We start from the raw sequence: 10785 nt of genomic DNA on the forward strand, positions 1-10785 counted from the left end.
TCTTCCAGATTCTTGGGGTCCACAAATCCATGTCCCAAAGGAGGATTTTCTCTTCTGCTTTCCTGTTGCTGTGCCAACCAGCATAGCTGTAGCGATGGCTGATGCTCCATTGACAGAAAAACTATCTTTCTCCTTATATTTGTGTGTGTGTGTGTGTTTACTTGTGTTTGCACAGGTGCATGCACTAGGAAGGGTTTGTGTGTATGCACATAAAAGCAAGGAGTGCAGATAGGTACCTGAAGTGCAGCAATAGAAAAGTTTGTATGCAAGTGGGTGTATGCAAACTCTGTGTGTTTGTCTATGGATCTGGTCCCATCTTGGAAATGTGGGTGTGAGACAAGAAATTGGAAAATGGATATTTACAGGTCTCCACATTTACTGGCTCAGCAGCTGTATTGTTGAGGGTGTTATTGGAGATGAGGGTGATAAGCTGAACAGAGTCCAGAGTCCTGGTACATTATAAATCTGTTTAGGGTATAAATGTGTTTGGGGAGGGGGAGCCGTGTGCAGCCTTGTGTCTGCCAAAGGGAGTGTTGGCACACAACTGTGCTTCACTTTACAGTGGAGCCTGTTGAGGAAGGAGCTGCTTGTGCACGTGGAGCAGGACAGCTGTGCTGCTGCCTGCGTGCTGCAGAGTGCTGTGCCTAGCCGTGGGCACTGGGGATGGCCCGGGGTGTATGCCTTGTACCACGGCCAGCCTGCAGGAGCCCAGTGGATAGTCAGAGGCCACAAGTGTGGTGGCCACCTCTGCCTGCTCCTTGCCAGGCCCTGCCCTAAGCAGTCACATCTTTTGCCCATAGCATGAGATGGCAGAACAGTCTTTATTTAAAATGGTTACTGCATGTCTAGAGGCTGGACTGATCCACAGTGCAGCATCACGGTGGCTGGGCGTCTTCCCTGCAAACTACAGCCATTTTCACTTAAGCAGGTCCCTGTGTTTGTAGTGTGGCAGAGCTGTGCCTGTCATCCCAAGAGTAGTAGGCAAAGGCTCACTGCAGGACACCTTTGTGTCATTGCAGAGACAATCTTGGAACCGCAGCTGTTTCTGAGGAAAGCTGAGTCTGCCAAATCATCTTTAGCTCTTTTCTGCCAGATCTCACCATGATACAGTGAACAGGTCAGACAGGGCAGGTCTCAGAAGCCTTAATTTTTTTTTTCTTCCAGCAGAAGCTCTTGAGCTCCTGCTGCTAGCCTGATTTTACTTTCACAACAAACCCCAAATAATCCCAGGGAGTTTTACTGTTTTCTTGTGTAGACAGGGGCAGAGATTAAAGATCCAATCTAAATAATCTAATTCCAGAGATAATCCTTTTGCTCTTATTTCCAATTTGGTACCAGGGAGGCTTCCAAGGAGCTCTACATGGCAGGGCACAGCTGGTCCCTTGTGGGTCCCTTGTAGCCCTGTGCCGTATGGGAGGACTATGGGGCAGTAGGGGTGGCTCGCACTTATTTCTTAGATATGTCATTAACCATGATGCCTGCTTCTGACCCATACATTTTTGCCGCTCTTTTTGGACATCCCAAATCCTGATCCCATTTTCCAGCAGGAAATGGCTAATATCCTAAACATGTGCCCCTGATTGTTCATGAACAATCAGGGTGGTAGGTAACCAGGCAGGACAAATTCAAGACAGTCATTTTGACACAGCTGCCGGGCGACCTGGAGAGATCAAGGGATTGAGAAAATGACCCTGAGCCTTTCACTTGTAGGTTACTGGTGTAAATCCAACCTGCATCAAGGGACTGACTGATAGCTCAATGGATTAGTAACAGGATGAAGCCTTTGACATCTGGGGCAAAAACTGGCATCAAGTTGCTGGTGTGATGGTAATTATTGATTTGGGGCAGCAGTGCAGGACACCACAGGCCAAACAGCATCTGCCATCCTCTGCCAGGAGCTGTGACCAGCCTGTGAGCCACAGTGAGGGCTCCTCTTGCCCCCCGATGGGCACAGCCACTGTCCCTCCTCACTGCTGTTGCTGATCTCTCTTGCTTTGTGACGCACTACTCATTCTTGGGAAATGATCATCCAAGCTAGTTTTAGAAAATGCTCACTCTGGGGACACCTGGTAACACTGAAAGTGTTTATGTGCTTCAAAGTTGTGTTCCTGATTCCAACATAGCAGTTTGAAGTGTAGGATTAGGGAGGATCATTTGTAATCAGCACAAATGAGCTCTAATGAGGCCTCCCTTGGCCTCACCAACTGGACAGCATTGTCCTGGCCATGGCTGCTTGCACTTCTTTGGTAACAGAACGTGGGGGACACCCAACAGGTTACAAACACAGCAGGGATACAGGGGATTAGCCTGGATTTGATCAGAGGCTGCTGCCAGGGCTGGGGTCTGTAATGCTGAGATGATTTGCCAGGAATCAGTGTGAGGTGGCTGAATCTGGAGAGGTGCTAAGCATACACATTTCATGTTACTAATCTGGATGTGGTTTCCTAAGGCACCCTGTAGTTTTAGGAACCCCTTCCTGGCAGAAGTGCTGGTGTGGGAGTGCAGCAGTGCCATGTCTGTCCTGGCCCAGTTATACCATGAGCCCAAGAACTGATGTCACAGCACCAGGAACATGCTTTGGGGTCCACTCCAACCTGGGCAGAGCAGACTGGGGACAGGGGTGGGTGATTACACATTCCGCCAAACAGTTCACCTCTCCAAAACTGTGTCTGGTCAAGAGGCCTACAGGTGCATTACAAAAGCAACAAATGCATTTAAATCTGTCTGCAGCACCAAGTTTTTATTTATAAAAGCAAATGCTTTGTGAAAGACTTGAATTAACAAAACATCACTGGCCCTTTGAAGCAGCCACTGTTAATGCAGCCGATGCCAGGAGCACAGCCTTGAGGTCTGGCTGGTATCTGATGCCTCAAGGAACACCACGATCAGAAGGACAAACATTAAGTTAGTTGTCCCCTTTTGTGTAGGGAGTGAGTTTCGTTCGACCTCCACCTGGGATATCTCACTCCAGCTAGGCAAGACCTTGCCAAGGTTCTCCAGAAAACAAATACAGGATTTTACATTCTCCTATGAAGTGCAAGCCAGGGATCAGCCTGCTGGCAGTGTCACGGTCACCTCCCCGCCTTCCCCTGCGCTGGCCGCTTTGCTTCTCAGGCAGACTATTGAGTGCAAGGTGCTGGCACGCCACCGGCCGCTTCTCTCCTTACCGGGCGGGCAGCAGCTGCCTATTTCGTTATTCCACGGCAGGGGCGAACAGGACAACCAGCGCGTTCTGCCAAGGCAGCGAGCCGGGCTCGGGAGCTGCTGTTCAGAGCGCAGCGGGCGCGGAGCTCCCGGGACGTGCCGAGGAGCCACCCCCGACGGCGGTGAGAGCTCCCGCTGCTCCAGCTCCGCTTCCAGCCCCTTCCCCGAGCACACCGGGAGCACACCGGGAGCACACCGGGAGCACACCGGTCCGCGCTGCCGCACCGCCGCCCGTTGCCACGGCAACCCTCCGTCTGCGCTTCCCGCCGCCGCCCCACCGTGCTCCGCGTTCCGCCGCGCTGGTGCACCGCGATTGGCGGCGCGGAGGGGCGGGCTCTGCCCACCCGCAGCCGGCGCTCCGGCCAGCTCGCCGGGCTGTCCCCGCTGCGGACATGGCACTGGGGAACCTCGTCCGTCCCCGCCGCTCCTCCCTGGGGGAGCCGGTTCCACACGCGCTCCGCTCCCCGCGCGGGCTGTAGCGGTCCTGTGCGCCTCGGTCCGCAGGGACCGGCTCCCCGCGCCGCTCTCGCCGCCGTCCCCGCGCCGTTCAGCCCAGCCCGCCCATCGCCGCCGCTCATTGGCACGCCGCCTTATGAATATGCAGATATAGGCCAGCGGCCGTCTAATGGCAGGCGGGCAGGTAATTAATATTCTCGTTTCGGCGCGCTGATTGGTCGGCTCTCGTCCCGCCCCGGCAGCGGGGTAAGCCGCCTCCTGTCGGCGGCAGGAAGGGGCGGGCGCGGCGCCGGGAGCGCGACATGGTGGGCGCTGGTGCGCGCGGGGCGCCGCTGCTGCCGCCCGTGCTGCTGCTGCCGCTGCTGCTGCGGGGCGCGGCGGGCGGCATCGCCGACAGCGTCGTCTGGGCCGTCAACGCGGGCGGCGATGCCCATGTGGACGTGAACGGCATCCACTTCCGCAAGGACCCGCTCGAGGGCCGCGTGGGCCGAGGTGAGGGCGGGGGACGTGCCGCAGCCGGGGGGTTTCGGCGGGACAGCCCGCGGAGTCCCGCTCGGCTCCGCTCCGCTGTGGCTGCGAGGCCCCGCTGTGCCGGCGGGGTCCGGGATCCGTGCGCTCTCGGTGCCGTCGTGCCCGCTGCAGCCCCGGCGGGTCCGTGGGTGTCCCCGCAGGACGACGGGGGCTTCTCTTCCCCAGCCGCCCGGGGACGGTCGTGGCCCGAAGGCAGCGCCGGCACTTGTCACCAGCGGGACCGCGGCCACCCTCGTCCTCCCGCCGGGCCCAGCTGGGGCCGCATCCCCCGTCCCCGTGGCGGTGCGGGCCCGGGGCCCCAAAGGCGGCGGGATGAACCCTGCGGGATGGCGTTCCTGTCCTCGGCCTGTGGGGTTGTGTAATGCCGGAGGGGAAGTGGCTCCGCGAGCGTTGGAGTGGGATTTCGGCTGGAAAGGCTGCAGGAGGGTCAGGCTGCCAGCCCTGCCGCGTGCGCTCGCCGGTCTCTTTTTCTCTCCCGTTTTCCACTGAAGAGCTCGTGTTCCACAGCAGGATCCACCAGTTCGCAGCCCAGTGCGCAGCGCTCTCGGTGCAGTGGGAGCAAGCTTTTCCAGCCCTCTGCAGCCGGATCTGGGTCGCGCACGATGTGAGCTGACGCTTGCAGCATTCTGGTCCCGACAGCGAAGAGCGCAGGCTGCTCGCTGGAGCTCGGGTGCTGGGCCCGGCAGGGGGAAGGTACAGCCGGCCGCTCTGCTCCATGCCCCACTCGTGGCTGGGTGTTCAAGGGCAGGGACACGAGCAGAAGTAGAGGCAGACGGGAAATCATTGGCTGCTCTAACTACCAAGTCAGTAAAATCTTCAGCCTACTATTCAGGACAGGATGGAGAACTAGTTACACTTGGGTTGTTGCCTTTTCCTACGTCCCCCAAGACCACCACGGTTTGAATTTTGCATGTTTCTAATAACTGGTGTATTAAAACTTAATTAATTCACTAATATATTGAAAAGCTAGCTGTGCTGAGCTGCTCTGCTGTCAGGTACAGGTGAATGGTGGAATGTGGAGAAAATGAGCTCTCTGTTCACAATTGAGTCTAACCTTTGCTGTTTCCATGTAGGATGGTGAGGATTTTCCTGTGCTATACAGCTGGAACTGCTATTGCTTGCCCTGCACGAATGCCATCCCAAACTGACAGCCTTTTGGGCACACTGGATACAGCGGAGGTCACATTTCAATTCTAAATACAGTTTTTCACACCCATGGAAACTGCTGCTCCAGTCGCACAGGGTGCCCTGATCACTGTAGGTTAGCTTCCCTTCATAGACCTCTCACATGTGTGACTTGAATGTCCGTGTGGACTTGACCTCTTTATTTTTGAGTTGAGGAGAAAGAAGGGTCCTTTTCAAGCACATTGTGACGTGCACTTCCTTTGTGGAAAGCCCGTGGTGTTTCCTCTGAGCAGCAGGCTGTTACAGTAATCCTGCTTCAGCCAGCGGTGCCAGGCACAGTGGAGACTTTACCCCTTTGAGCTCTCAGCTGCCTTTCTCTCAATGGCTTTTTATTGCACCATTGTTCATTTACTCTGGGCTCCTCTCTGTGTTGATAGACATGTAAGGGCTATAGCAGAAATGTATGGCTGACTGAGAGGAAATGACCTAGGGATAGTAATTCTGGGCTGTACTGCCTTTGGGCAATTTAAAACTTTTTTTTTTTTTTTCCAAGCCTCCATTCAGCTGCTGTGCCTTAAAGGACTGACTGTGCTGATGGCAATTACAGAATAGGCAGGTGCCAAACATAGTTGAGTTACAGCTTGGTGTGTACTGCTTGCTCCCAGTGAGCACCCAGTGTGCTGTAAAATCCATCTTGCTTGCACAGCTCTGTCAGCAGAGCTCTGACATGCAGGTGACAGGTCTTCCTCTCCAGTTACCTTCTTGGCTATTAAAGGACTTTCTTCCTGTGCAGGCTTTCCTTTAATAGGAGCTGACTTCTGTGGAGTCCTTGGTTTGCTATCACTGTAATCTGTAGCTGGCCAAAAATACCTGCGTGGGAGGACACGTTAAACTTTTCACCCTCTGTATTTCTGGTGGTTAGAGTCTTCAGTCTTTATGCCCAAGTTCGAGTGGTAAAGAGAAGTGGAAGATTCCCTGAGCAGCTCTGTGTGAAACAGGAGACTAAGAACTGGCATTAATTTCCTTTTACTCGTTTGCATTGGCTCTGTCTTTGGCAACTGTGCTGGGTTAGTAGTTCTTGCTTTGTCTTGGCCAATGCAGTGTCTGTTCCCATGGAAATGGGGCTGGGAGAGGTGAGTGTCAGTGGAGAACTTCATCTGGATCAACTTCTGCCTGACACGCCAGTGGACAGATGGTGTCCACAGTCTTCTCTCCTGCCCCTGCTTTGCTGGGGAGTTGTTTGATGTGCAGCGCTGGAGGCATTGCATCAGTTTGCATTTATACAGGAACCCGGATACAGTAGCATACCAAGTGGGGTTAAATTTTTGGGGGCTGCTGCAGAGGTGGTGAAACACTGAAAAGAGGCAAACTTTGTAATTTCTCTTACTTTGTCAGTTATTGTCCTATTTGGGCATGGTGTTTGGGCCTTTGTTGGGGGCTGCTCAGATGCCTGCAGACAGCACCCATTTCAGCTGGGTGACTCTGAGAACATCAGCTGATGGAGCTGCTGGTGCTTTTGAAACGCTTGTGTATCTTTTTTGCTTCCTTGATCCCATCTTCATGCTGACAGGTATTGTGGGGCTGTGGTGAGAAGAAAAAGCTTTGTAAGATGCCTAATGCATTTCACCCTTCTGCCATTCCCCAGATTCTTAGTTGAGTGGGAGGAGTCTCTAAAACCCGATGCTGTCAAATGTAACTTCAAATCTGTTGTGTCAATGACTTGAGTCAGTCCTATGCTAACTGTTTTAGTTTTGTACTTGGAGTTTGAAATTTGAAAATATTGTTAAAATAGTCTAGGTATTTTCACTCTTTAAAGCAAGAACCAATGGCCAAGTCCTTTGGCTTTGTGTAATGTTTTTGAAACAGGCTTTTCTTTTTGAAATGGTGCAAGTGAGTTTACTGTGTCTTAGACTGCACAAAGTCTCCAGACCTGTTTTCCTACATTTCTTGGATTTTGGGGCTTTGGCTTCTTGTGCTTCTGCTATGGTAGTGCTGCCACCTGGTCAGAGCAAGCAGGGGAGATGAGTCTGATGGTTTTAAGTGCTAATGCCACTTAAGGAGTTCAGTGCCTCAAGAATGTATAAAGTGTCTCTTCCTCAGAATGTAACCCTTCCTCTCACTCTTTTGTGCTTGAAACCCAGCTTCTGACTACGGTATGAAGCTGCCAATCCTGCGGTCCAATGCAGAAGACCAGATTTTGTACCAGACGGAACGTTACAATGAGGAAACCTTTGGCTATGAAGTTCCAATCAAAGAGGAGGGTGACTATGTGCTAGTGTTGAAGTTTGCGGAGGTCTATTTTGCACAGTCTCAACAGAAGGTAAGCAATAGCTCCTTGTGTGCCTCTGATGTGAGTTCCTGGCTAAGACACTGCTTGGGGTGCCTCTGCTGCTTTGCATGCTGGAGGAAGGAGTAAGGCACTAACTGTTAACTTAGGTCCCAGCCTCTCCCAGGCTCTGAACCTTTAGAGCTCTCTTCCACATTCCAGCTCTACAGTTGGACTGGAAAACTTAATTTCAAAGTATTCAAGCAAACATGTGCAACTAAACATAACGAGCAATAGAGTTTTGTGACCTGTTTAGGCTGTGCTGGCTTTGAGAAGTTTTTTTTCATTTTTCTTGAACACTTGCTTCTGACTTGACAGCATAGTTATACTGGAGGAAATATTGCACAGATTGAAGCAGAGGGGGTGATCTGGGTTAAATAACCTAATCAAAACAATTTTTACAAATGTAATAAGACTTGATACTGGTTCAGTCTGATCCTGAAAGCAGAGTTAAATTCAACTGCCTTTTTCTTTTTAGAGAAGAATAATCTTTGTCCACTTTTGAAATCCCTCATATACAGAAGTGGAAACAGAAGCAAGTAGAACTCAAAGCCCTGTGATAAATGGGGTAGGAGTGGTTTGTGTTTTAGTCTGGCGTTCCTCTGATTCTATCAGCTTCTTTAGGGTTGATCTCCTTAAGCACTGTGCTGCCTTCCTGCCAGAGAAGTACTTCAGGGAGCAGAACTGGTGGGTCTAGCTTACAGAACGGATGCAAAAAGCAGCCTCAGATTAAACTGAAGGGCTGAGGCATCTTTGGTTCCTCTTCCTTTGTGTGGTTCTGCTGGGATTCCCCAGGTTCTGCATGAAGTTTGAGTCGTTACAACCCTGAGGAGGACTTTCACTCTGAATTCACAGATGTGGTTAGCAGTTAAACATCTTACCTCCTTCAAACCCTGTGTTCTTCACCAGCTTGTTCCCTCTTCTCTGTTCTGCTGCAGGCTGTTAGTTAGAAATGGCTTAATTCCCTAGGGTGTGGTGTGTCACAGCCACCGGTAAGAGCAGGTCTTCAGACAGGAGAAAAGTTGTTAAAGAGAAGCATGAATAAACCAGAATAGAACTGTGCTGTCCTCAGGTCTGAACAGCAGATGTAGGGACTGTTTTAAAAGGAGAAGGCAGATTTCAGGGTATTTGAAAGCATTGTTAATGCTTTGGTGTCTTTACCTGGCTCTGATTCCTTCCCAGGGGAGTGGGCCAGGGCATGTTCCAATGCTTTCTGGTCCTAGGTGAATAAAAAAAACCAGAGACCTTTCCTGTTGTGTTTCAACTGTCACGTGCCTGAATCTGCTCTGACTCTCTGTCATTTCTTCCACCCTGAAGGTATTTGATGTTCGCTTGAATGGCCACGTGGTGGTGAAAGACTTGGACATTTTTGACAGAGTTGGACACAGCACAGCTCATGATGAGATCATTCCCATGAGTATCAAAAAGGGAAAACTGAGTGTCCAGGGAGAGGTTTCAACATTCACAGGAAAGCTCCACATTGAGTTTGTAAAGGTAATAAGCTTTTCAGGGCAGAGCCTTGATCTTCCCTTTCCCTTTCTTACCCAGTTGTGTGGTGCAGCTTTGTGCTGGAGGAGGAGAGGGGTTGGTAGGTGGGGAGACCATTCCTTGTCTCAGAACTGTAGCACTGACTGCTCCCTTTACTCTTTCTAGGGCTACTATGACAATCCGAAAATCTGTGCCCTATACATCCTGCAAGGAACAGTGGAAGGTAAGCTCAGTTTCTAAGCCAGAAGGCTCTTCCCCCTTGGAGAGCAGCCTGTTGCTTCTCAGACTATGAGATCATAGCTTGTGCTGACCCACATCTGCCAAAATTGTTTCTCTTTCACTGCGTTCCCACAAAGTGCTATTGCAAAGTGAGGTAGGTGTGTAGTGTCCTCGTTCTCCTCTAAGTCACAAAGCTTGTGTTATTTTGGAGTAAGAAAAATCAATTTGTTTTGGAATTTCCTCTATATGGGGTAAAGGAGAAGGAAACGTGTCTGGTCAGTCTCAACTTATAGCTACAGATGAATACCCTCTGGTCTTGGATGTTAGCAGCAATCCTGCAGGAAAATAATTTACAGTTATTTTAGCTAGTGCTTAAGTATTTCTTACCTGGAGCTTTGTTTTGCCTTTTCAGCTTGAGGACAAGGCAGTGTTTTTTCCCAGATACCAGTTCCTCTGGATAGCTCTGGGGAGTTTGAGCTTTCATCACACTTTTTATAAGTGAGCTAGAATTGAAGCCCCTCTAGCTCCTGAACTAGGAGGGTTTAGGATCCCTCTCTGACCAAAGCATCAATTTGCTTTACTATGGGATGGTCAGGGATGGTCAGGTGCTGCTGAAGATTAGGTAAAAGCCTTGTGGCCAGGTGGCACCTGCAGCTCAGGCCCCAGGCTCAGAAGGCTGCATTTGAGTGGGGCTTGGCCATGCTGCTCTCACAGCTCTGGCTTTGAAGGGTGCAGTGATGTGGAGTAGGACTGTTTATGGAAAGGGTTGTTCCTATTCCTGATTGCATCTGTATCTGCCTGGTCCTGCAGGCAGCAGGTGCTTGTTTTTGACTAGACCTTACTGAGCAGCTGCAATATCTGAATGTGTGCTCTGAATGTGCTTTTGTGCATTAACTTGTCCGTGTGACACGTAGACGGTGTGGAAGGATGCAGTTTTTCTGCAGGCTGGATCCTTGGATACTCTTGGAAAGAAAAGGAAGAGTGGTGTGATCCTCTGTGGCAGAAGATATTCCTCTCTTCTGGGATGTTATGGTTGTGGTTTTAATGGGGTCTCAGGTGCCCTCTTGCCAATGTTCATGGTGGATCGGGGAGAGGGGAAGGAAGTGTCTTGAGTGATCTCCCAATTTACATCCTGCCTGCCTGCAACCTTTTGTCTTGTTCAACAGATGTTCCAAAGCTGCAGCCACACCCAGGTCTGGAGAAAAAAGAGGAAGAGGATGATGAAGATGACTATGATGATGGCTCCAGTGTCAAAAAACAGGCAAATAAGAACCGGGTTCAGTCAGGCCCACGCACACCAAACCCCTATGCCTCGGACAACAGCAGTCTCATGTTTCCTATATTGGTGGCCTTTGGTGTCTTCATTCCTACCCTCTTCTGCCTCTGCCGATTGTGAGAGCAAGCCCCACAGTGCATCAGCCCAGGGGCTGGGAGGG

The 10785-nt window shown here is 51.1% G+C and overlaps 1 protein-coding gene across 1 annotated transcript; it reads left to right on the forward strand.

Annotated features, from left to right (window-relative positions):
- The first annotated feature begins 3962 nt into the window (after positions 1-3962).
- Positions 3963-10785, forward strand: MLEC (malectin). The gene is made up of 5 exons (XM_062504521.1): positions 3963-4152; positions 7458-7636; positions 8960-9136; positions 9296-9353; positions 10516-10785. The coding sequence occupies exons 1-5, from the start codon at positions 3963-3965 to the stop codon at positions 10743-10745; spliced, it is 834 nt and encodes a 277-aa protein (XP_062360505.1). The 3' UTR covers positions 10746-10785.

Source organism: Cinclus cinclus, chromosome 17, assembly GCF_963662255.1.
Source record: "Cinclus cinclus chromosome 17, bCinCin1.1, whole genome shotgun sequence".
Taxonomy (NCBI): Eukaryota; Metazoa; Chordata; class Aves; order Passeriformes; family Cinclidae; genus Cinclus; species Cinclus cinclus.

Bases quoted from the DNA above. Each gene is read 5' to 3' on its own strand.
- MLEC (XM_062504521.1), top strand. From the start codon at position 3,963: ATGGTGGGCGCTGGTGCGCGCGGGGCGCCGCTGCTGCCGCCCGTGCTG. The intron at 9,137-9,295 runs GTAATAAGCTTT...TACTCTTTCTAG, and splicing joins TCCACATTGAGTTTGTAAAG to GGCTACTATGACAATCCGAA. The intron at 9,354-10,515 runs GTAAGCTCAGTT...CTTGTTCAACAG, and splicing joins CCTGCAAGGAACAGTGGAAG to ATGTTCCAAAGCTGCAGCCA.